The 17,529-nt window shown below is 49.3% G+C and overlaps 7 protein-coding genes across 7 annotated transcripts; 5 read left to right on the top strand and 2 right to left on the bottom strand.

Annotated features, from left to right (window-relative positions):
• Positions 1-187: 187 nt before the first annotated feature.
• On the top strand, positions 188-4,074 carry TPS2 (bifunctional trehalose-6-phosphate synthase; the record flags this gene model as incomplete). The annotated part of the gene is made up of 3 exons (XM_002183215.1): positions 188-1,004; positions 1,086-3,009; positions 3,037-4,074. The coding sequence occupies 3 exons, from the start codon at positions 249-251 to the stop codon at positions 3,954-3,956; spliced, it is 3,600 nt and encodes a 1,199-aa protein (XP_002183251.1). The 3' UTR covers positions 3,957-4,074.
• Positions 4,075-5,321: 1,247 nt separating this feature from the next.
• On the top strand, positions 5,322-6,062 carry PHATRDRAFT_15102 (predicted protein; the record flags this gene model as incomplete). Its single annotated transcript, XM_002183214.1, has 1 exon — positions 5,322-6,062. A coding segment is annotated over one exon (741 nt), but the record flags the coding sequence as incomplete, so codon positions are not given.
• A 366-nt stretch (positions 6,063-6,428) lies between these two features.
• Positions 6,429-7,067, top strand: PHATRDRAFT_5405 (predicted protein; the record flags this gene model as incomplete). The annotated part of the gene is made up of 1 exon (XM_002183213.1): positions 6,429-7,067. A coding segment is annotated over one exon (639 nt), but the record flags the coding sequence as incomplete, so codon positions are not given.
• A 461-nt stretch (positions 7,068-7,528) lies between these two features.
• On the top strand, positions 7,529-9,602 carry PHATRDRAFT_48680 (predicted protein). Its single transcript, XM_002183212.1, has 2 exons — positions 7,529-8,472; positions 8,589-9,602. Exons 1-2 carry the CDS (start codon positions 7,653-7,655, stop codon positions 9,482-9,484), a joined length of 1,716 nt encoding a protein of 571 aa, XP_002183248.1. The 5' UTR covers positions 7,529-7,652; the 3' UTR covers positions 9,485-9,602.
• A 173-nt stretch (positions 9,603-9,775) lies between these two features.
• PHATRDRAFT_48679 (predicted protein) lies at positions 9,776-11,014 on the bottom strand (the record flags this gene model as incomplete). The annotated part of the gene is made up of 1 exon (XM_002183087.1): positions 9,776-11,014. The coding sequence occupies one exon, from the start codon at positions 11,012-11,014 to the stop codon at positions 9,776-9,778; it is 1,239 nt and encodes a 412-aa protein (XP_002183123.1).
• A 582-nt stretch (positions 11,015-11,596) lies between these two features.
• On the bottom strand, positions 11,597-14,017 carry PHATRDRAFT_48678 (predicted protein; the record flags this gene model as incomplete). Its single annotated transcript, XM_002183086.1, has 1 exon — positions 11,597-14,017. The coding sequence occupies one exon, from the start codon at positions 14,015-14,017 to the stop codon at positions 11,597-11,599; it is 2,421 nt and encodes an 806-aa protein (XP_002183122.1).
• Positions 14,018-15,998: 1,981 nt separating this feature from the next.
• Positions 15,999-16,913, top strand: PHATRDRAFT_48677 (predicted protein; the record flags this gene model as incomplete). Its single annotated transcript, XM_002183211.1, has 1 exon — positions 15,999-16,913. The coding sequence occupies one exon, from the start codon at positions 15,999-16,001 to the stop codon at positions 16,911-16,913; it is 915 nt and encodes a 304-aa protein (XP_002183247.1).
• Between the last annotated feature and the right edge of the window lie 616 nt (positions 16,914-17,529).

Raw genomic sequence — 17,529 nt, 5'->3', positions numbered from 1 at the left:
CATTAGTGTGTCTGGATTTGACAGGGTGACGAGTGCTGCGATGTATCGCTACGATATGGTTCAGACGTTCAAATCTTTACGGGCGAAAACGTCACGGTGTCAGCGCCCCTCCCCCTCCTGCATCCCGACACTCGCTGGGATACGTTGCGTCTTAAGGAGTCGCCTCCCGTCCGTAAGAATCTATCGACTCTCAGCCGATACATTCGAGAAAGGACTCGGTACATTCTTCAACAAAGCGTACACGCAAGATGGAAGACTCCGCAGAATTAACGGGACGCGTCGTGCGTTTGCACTTTCGCTGCAAGGCCGCGGTTCCGATTGGAAGTTTCCTGCGGGTGACCGGATCTACCCTATGGGCTCCAGGTACGGCAGCGACGGATCCGGCCGACGCGGCTCCTGCAGTTGGTCGTACAGAACAAGCCGGGTTTCCCACATCCGCCAACGAAGAAGAAGTGACAATGATGCCAATGCAATCACCAGTCTCGAGTCTGTATACGTCTTCGGTGGAAATGGTTACGACACCCGAAGAGTACCCCGTCTGGCGGACCCGCAAACCAGTCGTCCTCGTGATTCACAACGGCAAACGAAATACGCAACATCACTACTATCGATATTTGGTAGTGTCTCCGGGCGGAGGAGGCCACATGGAAATCGGTGAGAAGGAGATCGAAACGGACGACGAGGAAGATGTCGCCATGGTCAGTACGAGCAACGAACTTATTGGTACCACGACTGTCATGCAGTGGGAGGATCCGTGGGGAACGCTCCGTGATCCTCGCGCCGACACAAACTTAATGTCCACGGCGAGTTTAACATCGTCCATTGCAGGAAACAGTACCCACGTAACTAAGGACAACTATCGCAATTTGCCCTACCGCACTCTCGATATTGATATTAAATCAGGCAAGCCACTTTTGAAAGGAGGAATGGAGGACGCAGTACGCTTGGACCACTGGAATGCACCCGACGATGATAGCTTCCAGTCCTACGTTATTCGCAAAGCGGTAGGTGAAAAGCTGACGAGAGCTCGCGAACTATTAAAAAGAATTGGTTTCTGATCACTCGTTCCTCTGCTTCTGAAACAGATTATGGATGATAAAAATCGCAAACTCCAACCTCGACTTTCAGACGCCAACGATTTGAGTCGGACAGACTCCGACATGGGCATGGCAGATGCTGTTGGACCTTCGGGGGTATTGCGACCCCCGCTCACGGCGAAATCCAAGAATCCAGGCCTGGCTTCCGGACAAGCCACACCCCCATCCTTTCCGTCCCACAATCGTATTTTTTTCATTTGCTTTCATTTACCTGTCGTCGTGGTTCAAAGCCAGTCCACAGGTCAGTGGCGAGCTTCGTGGAGCGAAAGCATTCTCGCAAAAACTGAAGGCTCCCAGATCTTGTCGACCTACGAAGCTTACTGGGTGGGGACTGTCACTACCTCCCCTCCACTCACCAACGAGAAGGATAAGGATGAAGTTCGTCAGATTCTTCAGGAAATGAACTGCATTCCCATCATTCTGGACCCGGAGGTCCGACAGGCACACTATTATGGATTTTGTAAGCAGGTGCTCTGGCCAGCGTTTCACAACATTGATCTACTAGATTTGAGTACTTGTGGCTGGTTGTCGGACCAAGAATCTGGCTCAAGTGATTGGGACCAGTCCCGACTCGATTCGTGGTGGAATTCGTTCGTCTCAGTCAACCAAGAATTTTGCAACGTTATTACGAGTCTCTCGCGGCCGGGCGATATCATGTGGATTCACGATTATCACTTGTCGCTTCTAGCACAGCAGTTGACGCAAGCGGAAATTGGGAAGTATGGCTGGAAGATGACGCGCAAGGTTTTCTTTTTGCACATTCCCTTTCCCACGAGTCAAATCTTTCGCGAATTGGAATGTGGAGAGCGGATTTTGCAAGGCATGTTGCACGCCGACGTGGTAGGCTTTCACGCATTTGACCATGCTCGGCACTTCTTAAACGCGGCCAAACGTATATTAGGACTCAACTACGAGTCCCTCGCAGGGGGACTCATCGGCGTGAGCTTCCAAGGATCAACCGTCCTCGTTACCATGAGCAACGTCTCCATTGAGCCACGTATGGTAGATGCGGCTCTCATGCTGCCATCGGTACAGCAAGGAAAAGACGAGTGGCAAAAGAAACACCACGGGCGAACCATCATTGGTGGATTAGACATCGGTCAGCGCCTTTCGGGCGTTTCGCTGAAACTTCTGGCGTACGAGCGGTTGCTGCAAGACTATCCTTCCTGGGTCAATAGCGTCGTCATGATCCAGCTCGTTCTCGTTCCAGGCTCGCGCAAAGCCGATGAGGCGGTGACGACGAGTGAACTTCGATCGTTGGTTAAGCGTATTCAAGATAAGTTCGGCCCCGAAGTCATTGATTATGTAGAACTAGCCGGCTCGAGCATACCAATGGATCGACGCCTCGCAATGTGGAAAGCAAGTGACATTCTGATGAGCACTCCAATTCGGGAAGGTTTGAACCATTGGCCGATGGAATACATTCACGCTCACAAAGAACCCGAGGTTCCCGGTGTGGTCATCACGTCCGAGTTTTCGGCCATTAGCTCTATTTTGAATGGCGCGTTGCGTGTAAATCCGTTCGACATCCAAATGACAGTTAGCACAATTGACAAAGCGCTGAGTATGGGTCAAGAAGAGCGAGAAGGACGTCGATACCGTGACATCGATTTCGTCTCGACTAGTCCATCGGACAAATGGGTCAAGAATGTTTTGCGTGATTTGCGCGATGCTACGCTACGTCAACAATCGGTTGGCAGCGAAAGCAATTCGCAAGCGTCTACACCCCACGGGGGCATGACGCCTATTCGTAGGGATGCCGTTGACTCTACAGCTTCGTTCTTGGCAAGAGAAAGTAGTTCTGTATTTACACCTTTGAACTTTTCGGCATTGAAAAAAGCGTACTTGGCAACGAAACGTCGTGTGATCATTACGGACTTCAATGGAACCATTGTTCTCAAGGAACCTCCTGGTAAGTACTTAAAGCGGGAAATTTTAGGAACAAGTGGGAACAAGCCTCCGCAGGAAGTAATTGAAGCGCTATCCACGCTTTGCGAGGACCCACGAAATCTGGTATACGTCGTCTCCGGAGACTCCAGCGAGAATGTTTTGAACGCGCTGGGACATTTGCCCAATCTAGGTTTGGCAGTTAGCAACGGTGCTCGTTTTTCCCCGCCCTTGGCACCGGGGGAATCAACACGCCGGTGGATGACGTTCGATTTGGGCGTCGATTGGGATGACGTTAAGCGGACGGCTTTGCCAGTCTTAGCGAAGTACACGGCTCGCTCTAATGGATCGTTTGTCAAGCTCACGTCGCTAAGCATTGGGTGGTCTTACTACTCTTGTGATCCGGAATGGGGCTCCTTACAAGCGGCACACTTGGTGTTGGAACTGGAAAGGGAGCTACGCGCTTATGACGTTCGTTTCGTGACTTTGAAAGGTATTGTCGAGATTGTTCCGCGAAAACTCAACAAGGGTCTCATTGTCCGTAAAATCCTACGCGATACTACGGTGGCCCACCCCGAAGGTGTCGACTTTTGCCTGTGCTTTGGAGACGACATTTCGGATGAGAAGATGTTCACATCGGTTTTTTCGTTTTTGGCTGAATGGGGCCAAGAAGACGAGTCAGCGGTGAAACCTGGTCCAACTGTTATTGGCGACGATGGAACGGTGGAGTCAGCTGTTGAAGCTGAACGGGACAGTAGTCAAGATGGCGGTACTCCCATGCAGGTTTCTAATGACAACGGCCTCATGTATGCGTTCACCGTAGCAGTGGGGAAAAAGCAGACGCACGCTTCGTCGTACGTTAATGATGCACAAGAAGTCGCCAACGCGCTGGTAATGTTGGCCGAAGGGGATGTGCCGACAGGTGGCGTCCCGGTGTGGGGACGTGCAAACTCGTCGGATTTCTTTGACTGACCATACATCTCTGGTAGGTAATTATTTTACTCACGACTAGACATTTTCAGTAGACCAAATCTGTTTCATTTTCGGCCCCAATGTTACTGTCGTAAACTCAAGAATTGCAGTTCACTGCTCCCAAATTTTTGTAAGACGGGCACTATCTCTTCCTCAGAATGCAGAATATCTAGATTGAAGTTCCGTAACAAAACATCCATTAGCGTTGGCACATGGAACAACTCTGCTAATGCTTCGTCATACGACCAAACGTCCGTTTTTTGGGCAAAACGGGCTCCTCTCGGAAGATAATAAGGATTGTGATGAAGCTAAGGTACCGTCGACTATTTAAAGTCGCGCAAACTTAGCTATCACGTGAAACAAGGGGTCCAAAACGAGCAGTTCGCAGTACTCTTCACACCTAAGTCAGGTGAACAAGATTGGAGTCGCCCGGGTGCCATTTTCGTGGTTCTAGGGGAAAATGCTCACGCTCGCTGTTATAAATTGGTTCCAGTAGCTCGGACGCGACTGTTGTTGTCCGCATCATTCCCATGCTCTCTTGCTGAGGGCGAACCGTGATCCAGAGCTTGCTTTACAGCGTCTATCATAAAACTGCATTAGCTATGACTTAATTAAGCGACTTGGGGAGCTTCATCCTTGCTTGACTGAAGCTCTTTGATGAATCTATGGTCAATTTCCAAATGCCGGAGCTGGTGCATATACAATTTGCTCCACCAAAATTCCATTGCTCTATCACGAATCTAGGCTTTGAAAGCGAGTACTTGGATAGAACGGCAAAAAGTCAACTGACGAAAAAGCCGTAAATAGTGACGACGAATGAAAATATAGAGTGGATTTTAGTTTTGGATCCGCAACTTGCAAAAGATAGCTAGCTAGAGTCTAACAGTAAGTACCAGATGGAAAGTGAATCTCCTAGTCGTCTTCCGTCAGCGTTATTCTTTCGTTATCCAGTGTAAACAGATTTGATGTTCGTTAAGTAAGCCTGTTCGTCAAATGATAGATACTAGTGCACGTCAGGTTGGAATGGATTTGTTGTTTTCCTTGACGGGGGAGCTTCGATTACAGCGACGAGTGATTTCATCTTCCCAATGAATTTCTCTATCTTCCGAGAGCACGCACGACCCAGTACATCACCGGTCGTTGTCGTCGGCCGATGATGTGAAGATTTTGCTCTTTAAAGACCTCACATGCAAACAAAAAGAAATGTTGGCTATGGATTCTATTCCTGTTGCAGAAGCAGCAGCAAGGGCGACAGTACGGGAGCTGTACTCGTCAATTCGAGGTGCTAGCGGGGAAGAGTTGACGAACGGTCTCATACCGGTTTCCATTCCTAGCTTGATAATTTCAATGATGCCTCTTTGGGGCATGGCTGGCATTTCATTCTATTGGGGTCTCGGCTTGGAAAGTTCGCTCATCACAGGCACCATCCGCGTTGGCATACAGCTCTCCATACTTGGCGCTATTTTACAACCAATTTTTACCTATGGCGCAAAGCACTGGTGGATCGTCTTGATCTACGTCTTGTTTATGATCACACTCGCTTCATTCGAAGCCTCGGCACGATCCCGATACGTTTTTGACGGCATGATCCCATGCGTGTTTGCATCTTTTGTCATTTCCATAGCTACTACGTCTGCTTTTGCTTTTGGCATTTTACTCGAAGTGTCACCTTTCTGGAATCCACAGTACGTCATTCCAATCATTGGCATGTTGTTAGGGAACGGCATCAACGGGGTAGCCCTGGCGCTAAATACCTTTCTTAACGCCGTCGTGTCAGATGCCACGGCCGAAATTGAATTATGCTTAGCATACGGAGGCACCTTTCGGGAAGCCTCTGCGTTGATGACGCAACAAGCCGTCCGAGTGAGTGCCATGCCTATGCTTAACAGCATGGCAGTCATGGGACTTATATCGATCCCGGGTATGATGACCGGGCAAATTTTAGGCGGCAGCAACGTGGTCGAAGCGGCAAGATATCAAATGTTGATTTGTTACTTAATTGGCGCAACGGCGTTTGGTACCATTTTGGCAGCAATTGTGGTTTGCCTTTACGTTGCTTTCGATTCACAAAATCATCGATTGCGCTTGGAGCGCTTTTCGAAGCGCACGTCGAAGCTGTCCATGTGGAGCATGGCGGTGTCAACCATTCGATCATCTGTCTTGGAAACGGTGCAAAAGTTGACGCCACGTGCACCGATATCCGATCAAGACACGACGGAAGTAGAATCGGCGCCCTTCACGCCCAAAAATAATGCATCCTATTCGAGTACCGACCCAGTATATTTACCCTTGTTGACTGATGGACACCATCCGGAAACCGTGGATGACGCAACAACAACATCAGCAGTACCAGCAGAATTTGAAGTTACTCATCTGACGCTCGACGGGGCTTCTAACAAAAGCTTCAGCTCGGCGGAGACACCGTGTCCCGTTTTGCAGGCATCAAACCTGTCGCGGACCTTACCCAACGGGCGTACACTATTCCGTAATCGTTCGCTGACCATAAACAGAGGCGATCTGATTCTTATTACGGGTCCATCCGGAGTTGGAAAATCTCAATTTTTGCGTTTACTAGCCGGATTGGTTCCGTTAGAAGGAGAGCCATCCAGCGTTACTGGAGGCACTACTTCCGATATTCAACTACACAGTGTTTCCTTTCGTGATCATGACGTCCCTTTATGGAGACAAAAGGTACGGTACGTGAATCAAGCCAAAACGGACATTTCGGGCACCCCGAAGGATTGGTTGGCCCGCATGACTACTTTTCAAAGCTACCGCGGTGACGACGAGAAGGCAACCACTACCACTCTTTCCTCTCGGTGCCAGCAAGTGATCGCAACGACCGCACAATGGCTGCGAACCTGGGACATGGACGTGTCTTTGTTGGATCAGGACTGGAAGGCCTTGTCGGGAGGTGAATCGCAGAGAGTCGGGATCGCGATCGCGCTGGCGTCCCAACCGGATGTTTTGTTACTGGACGAGGCGACGGCCGCATTGGATGGCGTCGCGAAACAAAAAGTTGAAGCCTCGTTAGTACAAGTCCTCAAAGACGTGACGGCGCACATGAGCATTGTTTGGATTACGCACGAATCGGAGCAAATTGGGCGACTGCAAACGCTGTTGCGGCGTCAACTACTAGAGTCTAGGTAGTATAGTAGTAGTGGTTGCAGTTAGATCAACCCATTTCTCCTCCCTTTTTGAATATGTTTTCTAATTTTATGTACATATCTACGTATACCGCAATAGAGTGTGTGAACTTTGCTGGATCTCCGGTGTCACTGTGAGTGTCTGTCTGTGCGTTGACAGTGATCATCTGGATACGATTCGAGGCTCCGTCTGGCGTCGTCAGTGCCGGAGCCACGTAAGCGCTTCCGTCGTCCTCGTCCTATGCGCGCGAATTTTGACGCCAAACCGCGCGAAGCATGAAGTACGTTCGTCCCGTGGGCGTTGCTTGTACCTACGCGTTACGTTACGTTACGTTCTTCCGCGACTTCACGGTAGGCCTGGAACTGGAACGCCGGGTATGTTTGCACACCGTAAAGAAAGTACTTGTTCTCTCGCGTAGGTATGGTAGACCGCTTTCTCACTCGGAGCCTCGTCGTGTCGGTCGTCGAACAAGCAGACCACTCACTGTTAGATCCATAAACACACTTGTCTATCCAAGTCCTCTCGCAGTAACTCCTCGACATCACAATCATGGTATCTTGGACGATTGCTGCCGCCTTTCTCTTCACGCCGACGGCGGCTTGGGTCTCCCGACCCGTGTCGCAAGTTCGATCGTCTCCGTCGATGCTGCGCATGTCCAGCGATCAGTTCACGGTCGCCTGTCTAGGCGACTTGCACTTGGATCCTCGGTACATGGAAGACTACTATACTGGTCGTGATCAATGGTTGAATATCATCGATGAAGCCAAGGCCGATCACGGCAACGTTGCGCTCGTGTCTCTCGGCGACTTGGGCGAATCCAAGTCGGTCCGTCCGGAAGAAACCTCGGAACTCTTCGCCGGCACAACGGAATGTCACGAACTCGCCGCCGAGTTCTTGCAATCCTTCGGTGTTCCCTACGAAGTCGTCGGCGGCAACCACGACCTGGAAGGTATTGACGAATTCGCCACGGACAAGGAGAATCTCAAAATGTTTCTAGAAAAGCACGGCAAGCCCACGCCGCATTTCTCCCGGAAGATCGCCGACAAGACGCTCTTGGTCGGCCTCTCGTCGACTGTCTTTCGGGATGCCGAATACACCTCGCACGAAGTTACCATTGACGACGCACAGATGGCCTGGTTCGAACAGACCCTGAAGGATCATCCCGCCGCGGACGGATGGCGATTGTTCGTCTTTACCCACGCGCCACCCAACGGCTCTGGATTGCGCGTCCTGCAAGAGAACCACGTCGTTAACGGTTGTTGCTGGCTCAACCATTCCAACGACAAAAAGTGTCGCAAGTTTATCGAACTGGTACGCGAGCACCGTTGCATCAAGGCGTGGTTTTCCGGTCACTTCCATTTGGGACAGGGTACGTAATCTCGGGGGAAAAACACTGCCAGAGGCCGACGCGGCCACGGCCCCAACGCAACCCGACCCTCCAAATCTCAATTGCTCTTTTTCGTTTGTTGCAAAACCCAATCACAGATTACCAAGATTCCATTACCTTCCCCACCATTGACCCCAAGGACGGCCCTTACCCCAACCGCGGTTCCTGCACCTTTGTCCAAACTTCGGTTATGCGTTCGGGATCCTCGCGGGACGGTCGCCAGCAGTCCCGCCTGATTCGCGGAAACAAGGACGGCTTCGAAATCTGCACCGTCGACCACAAGGAGGATGGCAAGGTCCGTGTGGACGCCACCATTAGTTACCGTGGTGACACCAACGAAGTCGGTATCTACGAACACGAAGACGAAGTCAAAAAAGGCGACGAACTCTTCAAGGTCTACGCCCCATCCGCCGGTGACGACTTGCACGCTCCGGATGAAGGCCACGTGCGTTACAACGACGATGGTCAAGTCAAGATTGATCTCGACGTGACCGAAGACACCAAGGCATGGTGGTACATGTCCGACGGCCGTGTCCTCGGTATGCTTAAGGGCATGTTGATTGAATACGATCGATCCACCCTGGCTCCGCTCGGTTTGGTCGTGGGCGCCGACGAGCTGGTCGGCAAGCGCGTGGCCGTCATCGACTCGGGACTCGACGACGAAGAGTGCGTTATATCCGACGAGCTTGGGATGGAAGGCATCGAATGTGGCGGGGAACCAGGTCGCGAACAGGCTGTCATTCTCGTCGACAAGGACGACGGTTCGGTCGTTGTGGTACAACCCAACGAGGATGGCTCGTACTGGCGTAAAATTGTCCGCAACAAGATGATCCGTATGAAGGAAGTGCGCCGGGTCAAGGCGGCCAAGGAATTTGCCAAGTCGTTGATGGACAAAGAAGTGGAAGTAGTCAGCTCCTGGGGTCCCTACACTACTACCAGTGGCACCGCCAAGAAAACGGGAGTCCAAGGTTTGACGGCACCGGCACGCAAGTAATTACGATCTTCATCGTCGCTGTGCCTAGTAGTGTCAAGAATGGAGCTTAGATGATAATAGGAGATTGTCACGTAGTAGTATAACATTATACGTTAGCAAGGAACACAGAACGTGATACAACAGATGGTGTGCTGTTCAGCCAAAGAGGTCTGCCTGTTGACGCGAGCCGTCCGTTTCCTAATTGACTTCGTGTGAACCGAGTCCTACGTTTCTTTGCAAATTTGCCAGATGGTTGCATCTTGACATTTTTATCGCGTGGCAACGGCTCCGCTCCTTCAACATCCACCCATGCTAAATGTCATTCATAGTATTGTGAAACGCCTCCGACCCAATGCCCGAAAGATTAACGGACATTAGCTCCGACGCTGGTGGGCTCGCACCGTGTATGCGTCTCCAGTCTGTCTCGTGCACCTGATCCAGGATCATGCTCAAACAACATACCGTTGCATCCCTTTCCAGTTTAGAATTCGTCTGCAGGTCCAGTGATCCATTCTGCGTCAAGAGCGAAAAACAGGTCGACGCCGGTACAGTATGCGTCGTTTTAAGTAGGGCTGCCGTTTTCTTCCCTATGTCCACGTACAGCACGTTGGCGAGAGCAATTGTGTGGGCGGCACCCCGCATGAGGACCACGGTCGTTTCGCCAGAAGAGTTGGTAACGTCTCGCGGAAACTCTGTTTGCCACGACAAATTCCAGGTATCCTCATCGACACGAATCCAGACGCGTTTGGGATCGCACTGCACACCGTGCGCCACCAATCGGGCTCCCCGGGATCGGAGCCGCTCGAAGGTCATGTTGAGAATTTTGGAATTAGGAGTATGTGGAATTCCAGGGTGAGAAGCGCTGGGAGCACGACGGAGTGTCTGGAAGGGGCGAAATAAATTGCCCCGGAAAGGACTGGAAGCGTTGCTGTCCGCCCCAGATTCTTTTGCGGGTACAGTATTTTGGAGTCCATTCGAGAAATTCTCATGCACAACCGTTGGGCTCCTCGCCGCTGCGTAAGATCCGTTGGTGCGGGCTTCCAGAACGCCCCTCATGAGCTTTTCTTGATGATCGGTGGTTTCGTCTAATCTGGAGGACTTAATCAATCGCAGACTGTTGCCATTATCCGTGAAGCGCAAAGTACCATCGCTTTGCAGGTCACTCCCTTTATCCTGGGGATCAATTTTCGAGGTTTTGGAGGGACAGCGGCCCTCTGTGCGTGACGGATACTGGGAATACCTTCTACGTCCTGCTCGACAGTATGCTTTGCGCAAACCTTTTGGCATGACTAGATACACGACAAAGGAGAACAATGATATTAGCAAGAAGCCGGTGTACTTCCAGAGTATGCTAGACGACGACATCGCTGCACTACTTTGTTGCATTGGAGGTAGAGATGCTGCCGCCAAGGACAAAGGCGACGGATCAATCACTTCCATCAAATTGTACGAATCACCTAACGGTCTAAGTTGGATGGAAAGGGACGGATGAGCTGATGATACGCTGTACCCTGGGCGTTTCCGGAAGCGACCTTGCCGTACCTCCATCATGGTCAGGTTTTGAAGTCGATCGCATGCATTTCCGTTCTCCGGCAAAACTTGGGTTGACTGGGTAAGCGAACTAAATCGCACACTTAGGGCTTATCCCGAAATTCTAGAGAGGCCTATGTATTTTGGGATTCTTAAATTCTGGCATGCGCTCCCTCATGTATGATACGGTACCTCGCCCTGTGGACGCTCTATGTGCGCCCTCTGCTACGTTTATCTACGTGCCCCTCACATCCTACAAAATCTCCTTTTCCAATAATAACAGGTAGAGCATTGAGAGTACCTTTCCTACGACAGGTTTTACTCTACTATATCACATCACGTTTACTGTAAAGACTCGATAAGAGTATTCCATCTACGCATCCAATGTTTCCCCCTATGAAGCGGCTATTCCTGATTTCCGGGCTCAGGAAAAGACTCCGCCGTCTCTATCTCGCGAAAGCTATTCAATAAGTCTTCATACTTCAGCAAGCTGGATTAGCTTTCGAAGAGCTTCTTGCCTATCCTCAAACTACCTATGCGCCTGGAGTAAAAAACCCTGTGGTAGGGCCATGTTGTCATGGATCAAATCAGGCACCCAGCTTTTTAGACGAAACGGTGTTCTTTTTTTCTTGGCTCAGGAGAAGACTCCACCTCATTCTTCTTTTCGGACACCTCAATCTCACGAAAGCTATCAAGTAAGTCTTCGTACTTTTGCGCGCTCGCTTTGCTTTCGGAAAGCTTCTGGTCCATCTTCAAACTATGCGCCTCAAGCAGAGCCTGCGAGAGAGACAGGTCCCGGCCGCTGGGGCCCGAAGAAGTGGTTGTGGTAGATTTAGTACCAACATCCGGAGGCTTGACCCAGTACGTTTGCATCTCACCCTTCCCCTTGGCCTGTACAAGCTCGTCGCGTGCGTTAATCCACGCCTGTTTCCCCGCGTTGATCAGCAATGTAGCTGTGGATTCGGAAACGTGGATTCGTCCCTTTTGCCCCGTACTTTCCATACGAGCTGCTGTGTTGACGGTGTCCCCAAAAAGCTGAAAGCGGGCCTTTTCACCGCGCAGCACTCCAGCCGTCACTGGGCCACTGTGCAATCCAACACGCATAGAGAGATTTGCAGTATCCGGGCCCAATTTTTCCACTAAAACGTGCATCATCTGGCTCATACGTACGATACAGGCGTTGGCGAAACGACACATGATGATTGCATGCATTTCTTGAGGCTTGGGAAGGCCCGTCACTGCAACATAACAGTCTCCAATAGTCTCGATCTTGAAGACGGAATACTTGTGCGCAATCTTGTCGAAAAGGCCGTACATTGTCTCTAGTAGCTTGAACACCTCGGTCGGGGATCGGTTGGAGCTCCATGCAGTAAACCCTGCAATATCTGCAAAGAGCACAGTGCAGTTCGGATAAAGATCAGCAATTGGAAGAGAATCGTCGTAGTAGTCGTCAAAACTGTCATCGTTATCATCCTTCTCATGCTGCATAGATTTGGTTGCGGCGTCCCGTTCAGTTTTCGAGGCGTACAGACTGGGTAACCGGCTGCGAACTTCTTCAGGAAAGAGAGAGGAGACAACCGCATTTGATTGTAGAGCGGATTTGTTGACAACAGTGTGACGGCGTTGTACCAGACAATCGTACGCGACAAATACCAGAGAAGTAAACACAAAAACGGCAACCAGAGTAAGAGTGAAGTATAAAGGCTCCCTCGTGATATATAATTCCTCCATTTCTTTCGATGGGTACGCACGAACATTGTAGTAACAATTTCCATCTCGACTTGCTGCTACGTTGTCGCGTCCAATAAATGCGCCAAATCCGGTTTCAATCATGTATTCATCGTAAGACGGGTCATGTAGATCGCCCTGACCAAGGTAACTCGCTTGAGCTCCATTGATCACGTAAGTGAAGCTCTGGGAGCAGGTGTTTTCCAGCACACAGATAACACCTTGCGCTGTTTCTGGTAAAATATCCGTAAAGTAGACCTGCCAATATATGGTTGAGGAGAAAACACCAGCCATCGTGCTATTTGGGCCAAATCTATCCTGGATTGGAACATAAATTTCGCTGACCGGTCCCTCCTCATAGTCATTCCCCCCACTCTTCCAGCGATTTAAGAAAAGATTGAGTAGCGCTTTCCTTCCCGCTATGCTTGGGTCCAAGTCGTCAGAATAGTCTGCGGCAGGACCGACAAGTCTCTGTCCTGTCGCAAGAACCGTGCGCAACTCTGCTTGTGTAGTTGGATGAGTGAGCCCATTGAAATTGATAAGCGACGGAAGAGGAATCGCTGGGGCTATCTGCCAAATTGGAACGAACGGACCAGGACCTGTCTCGTACGCTGATGTAGTTCCGCCTTCTTCTAGGCTGAAAATGAACGGGACAATGTCTAGGCTGCTTGTAACATCTTCGCCAAGAACACCCGAAGATGTTTGATTTTGAAATTGCTGAACTGATTCGTTTTCATCCTCGTCCACGACCGCTTGTTGGAGTGAAAGACCTTCAGCGAGCCATCCTTGGTTTAGGACTGAGTACGCTTCCCATTCGGCACGATTGTCCTGGCTAACAATTGCGTTTACGGCTATTGAAAGCACCTGCGCCAGCTGCAACGTAAAGGCTGCTCTGCGCTCGAAATCTGGTAGGGTGACGAATGGAAAGCTTTGGTTCGAGTGCAACGCATAGGACGTGACAGACGCAGAAAAACTACTCAATGCAGCGAGCCGACTCTCAGCATTCGCGCGGAATGAATCGACGACTTTCCCCCCATGCGAAATAAATTGAGCCGCAAATTCACCTTCTTCAGTATCTTTAGTATGAAAGTATACCAAAAGAGAGACTGTGAGGGCAACCAGCACAAGGACTGCAAATGTAGCCAATCGAATGGCATTTACCGCATTTGTTTCCTTCTCAGCAATCCCGTTTCCTTCGGCGCAGGCGGCTCTCATCTTCTCTTCTGGTTTGCTCGGATCCTTCTCCGAGTCGGAAGGATGGGAGGCCCAATGATTTGCTGTTTCCAACACCGGCATGTTGTCGCAAATTGTCGAGGGGTCAAATGAACAGTGTTGCAAATGCTGGAAGTGCAAAAAGTGTCTAAAAATTTACCCCACTCCCAGGTAGAAACTTTGCGAGCAAGGGTCGGTATGCGACGACAGATGACCCTTAAGCCATAATTATTTAACAGCAATACGATTGATATTGAACTTTGCATAGCTGCATAGATATTTTACCATTAGTTTCGTAAGCAAACTGGCCGTCATATCCATTACGATATTACATCGATAGGAACTAAGCTACGTATCCCTGGTCTATAACAGTACGGATGTGAAAGTCATTTGATTTCCAATTTAGGCTGAAAACTGACATATGACTGAATTTTTTTTATATTACTCACTGTCAACGACATTTTACGTTGACGCGGTTTCGAAACCATAAGCGATCGTCATAATCAAATATCATATGACGCAATGATCGCTTGCTAGCTAGAGACAGTTTTCACAACCGAAGCAGGTCATGACCACCCACGTGCCCATCCTAAAAGCTGGTAGAACTCCATCGAACAAAGTAATTTGTTTGTTCCAACACTACACGGAACTTGGAAAGACGACAATGGGAGGTGGTCTAGAGTATATTGTTGGCAATTCCTGAAAACATCGATTACGGTTACAAAGAAAAACCATTGCTTCAATTTCAATAAAATAGTCGGGCAGATGTATTCTAACCATGTTAAACCAAGTCCCCTCCGCCAAACTATATTAGAAAATTCTACCTGCTTACGAATGTATTTGTAGAATACGACGAAAGAGTAGAAGTTGGGGGAAAGCCTCGTAGAGGCTTCGATTGTTTCAATCGGTAGGTTTTTAGATTGTGATTGTGAGACTAAAATATAGATTCCAAAATGAAACCTTTTGTGTTGGAAACAGAATGTACGAACGTAGGGACCCTGTAGCCAATGTACTGGCTGTCGAACCATTGACATAGTTTTTGTCGAGACGATTGGATCACCAAGTGATCGCCAAACCATCGAGTACGGATGGTGTCACTAGTATCTGTTGACAACTTTCATCTGGGGAAACCGTATGGTAATCAGGAATATTTCGTTCCTAGCATATCAGGTTTGATAAGACAAGTCGTCTTATACGCGTCATGCAACGGAAACCAGAGTTGTGTAAGCTGCAATAATTTGGATGCATAACGCAAATATTTGGTTTCCTATGAGACGTTTCGTATTTTCCTCCGGCATGCCACAGGCAGTCGTCTGGCCACTGCGTCTGTCCTACGACAGAGCCAGGAAAAAGGAAATGGCAACGAGGCCAAGATCTAGAGCTACTAGTGAATCCTAGATAGATGTTCCAACAAACAATGCTAAAACTAAGCAATTCTATCTACAAAGTAGTATCAAATTGAAGCATTGTGTGGCTATAATTTATCATATTCAAAGAGGCATTGATGCACTCCTCCAATGAGAAGAAAGGTTTCTGAGATAGCTGGGCAGTAGCAAATGGTCGGTTTCTTCGCTTGCAAAAATTCTACCTAGGCTTGGCTTCAGTCTTTCCAAACACAGTATCTGTTAAGTCAGATTTCTCAATGATTTACTGGGAGAAACGCACAAGCCGACAAGGGCTCACATACTTCTCCCTTTAAGGCATCTTACATTGCAGACAGTACAATAATGATTTGAAAGTGCTCTCTACTTTTGTCAAAGAGCAAGACAAAAAAAGTAAGACAATACAATGAAAAAAATCCCCTTTCCTTTATTTTACGATATCGCTATGACAAATAGCTGCCTAGTAAAATCCTCTAGGGCTAGGAATACCGGAAACATAAGCTATTTGCGGTTTGCGGTGTTTGCGGTGTTCACCGCTTTTGCAGTTTAAGGAGGCCTGGTGATGCGTTGCTAGTGACTAGCTGTAAAAAGCCCCAAACTGTAAGTAGTTTTGACGTCAGCCTCGATGGTTAGACTGTCTTCTTCTATTCGACCAACTCCGAAAATCCGGGTACTGGCCGTGAATGCCAACGAATTTATCCTCCAACCAGCTGGGTACTGACTGGTGCACTTATAAAACGATCGGTAGTCGAAGCCCCGATCGACTTTATGGTTCACCACGAATGACGCCCGCTGGTGACAAAGCCACTACCATGGAAAAACTTGTATCGCCGCCGGTGAAGAAATGGGTTGAGGGCTTGACTCGTGCGTTGCAGGACGAAAGCTACTGTAGCTCGCACGACGAGGCTGTCGCCGTTGCCGAACTCTTGTTCGAACATGAGGCTCCTGATGACGACGCTTGCGATCAAGGAGGTCTTTTTGCATTGAAAGAGTCGCACCGTCAGGGCTTTTCCGACTATCTTGGTCTCTCCAAAACGGAAAGCGCCGAAATTATGGCCAAGGTTCGTCGAAGGGTTTGCGGCGATCCCAAGCCCGAAGAAAGTAACGAAAATGAGCAGTCAATCAGCAGCTCGTGCTTGTCCGAAGGTGAGGAACAGTTTTGCATCTCTAGCGGTGACGAGGATGGGATGCCAGTCATAGGAGAGGGAGAATGCGAGCTTTGTGAACGAGAAATCAAGCTCACCAAACACCATCTGATTCCAAAATCTACGTGGGCTAGACTGGAACCCAAGTTCCGGAACGCATGGGTCGAATGGCACGAGAATAGTAACGAGGAAAAAGCCGCTGTGTGGGTGGGACCGCTACTTGTAAAGATGTTGGATGCAATAAACGAGAATAGCAGTGCCGCCGTCAAGGATGCCTTCCAGTCTTGGACGTGCAATATTTGCCGGCCCTGCCACTCCATGATTCATCGGACACACGACAATTACGCGTTAGCTACTGAATACAGCACAGTAGAATCACTCCTACGTGATGAAAATATTTACAATTATTGCCGGTGGGCGAACAAGCAGCGGGCTGGAAAATATGCGCGGTAAAACGCCACGCCGCCTCGGCAACCACGTGACTCGTGCATGGCGATTTTCTTAAGTAACGGTTACTGACTGTGAGAATGGGCATTGTTTCCTTGGGTATCCCGCACCCCATTGCCTGTCAAAGGCTCTTTACCAAGAACGAGCAACCGTCCGACAAGAGAGTCCAGACGGGCCGACGTCGATTTTGCCATGAATGGAAACACAGAAATGTGCACAGGCAGTCCACCATTAGAAATGCGGTTTCCAATTTTTGTCGCTCATACTGACTGTAAACAAGGACATGTCATGGTGGCAATGGAATCGGTGTCATCAGAGAGGAGCAAGCGGAGACCTAGTTCCTAGAACTTCGTGCTAGTCAAGTTGACGGTGAAATCTCAGCTTCAGTCAGAGACGTGACGTGGAGAGTTTTGGTTCGCTATCATTGTAAATGTGAACCATTCCACTCACGAGTGGGGCGAAGTTGCGTACAACGGCTTATTGAACCGTCACTGAATCGATTAAGTATCTAGTTCAATTTTGTCGTTTTCCTAAACGCTTTGAATATCAAAAAAATTCAAATCGACGTAGCCTAGCAAATTAGTAGAGAAGAGAGAGCTGGACAAGATTGTCTTCAAGGTTT

The sequence above is a fragment of the Phaeodactylum tricornutum genome, chromosome 18 (genome assembly GCF_000150955.2).
Source record: "Phaeodactylum tricornutum CCAP 1055/1 chromosome 18, whole genome shotgun sequence".
NCBI lineage: Eukaryota > Bacillariophyta > Bacillariophyceae > Surirellales > Neidiaceae > Phaeodactylum > Phaeodactylum tricornutum.
The sequence above is the reverse complement of the archived record's forward strand: the minus strand, read 5'-3'. Positions and strand labels throughout refer to the sequence as shown.

Excerpts from the sequence above, each read along its gene's own strand:
- PHATRDRAFT_48680 (XM_002183212.1), top strand. The coding sequence starts at position 7,653 with ATGGTATCTTGGACGATTGCTGCCGCCTTTCTCTTCACGCCGACGGCG. Across the intron at positions 8,473-8,588 it reads TCACTTCCATTTGGGACAGG|ATTACCAAGATTCCATTACC; the intron begins GTACGTAATCTC and ends ACCCAATCACAG.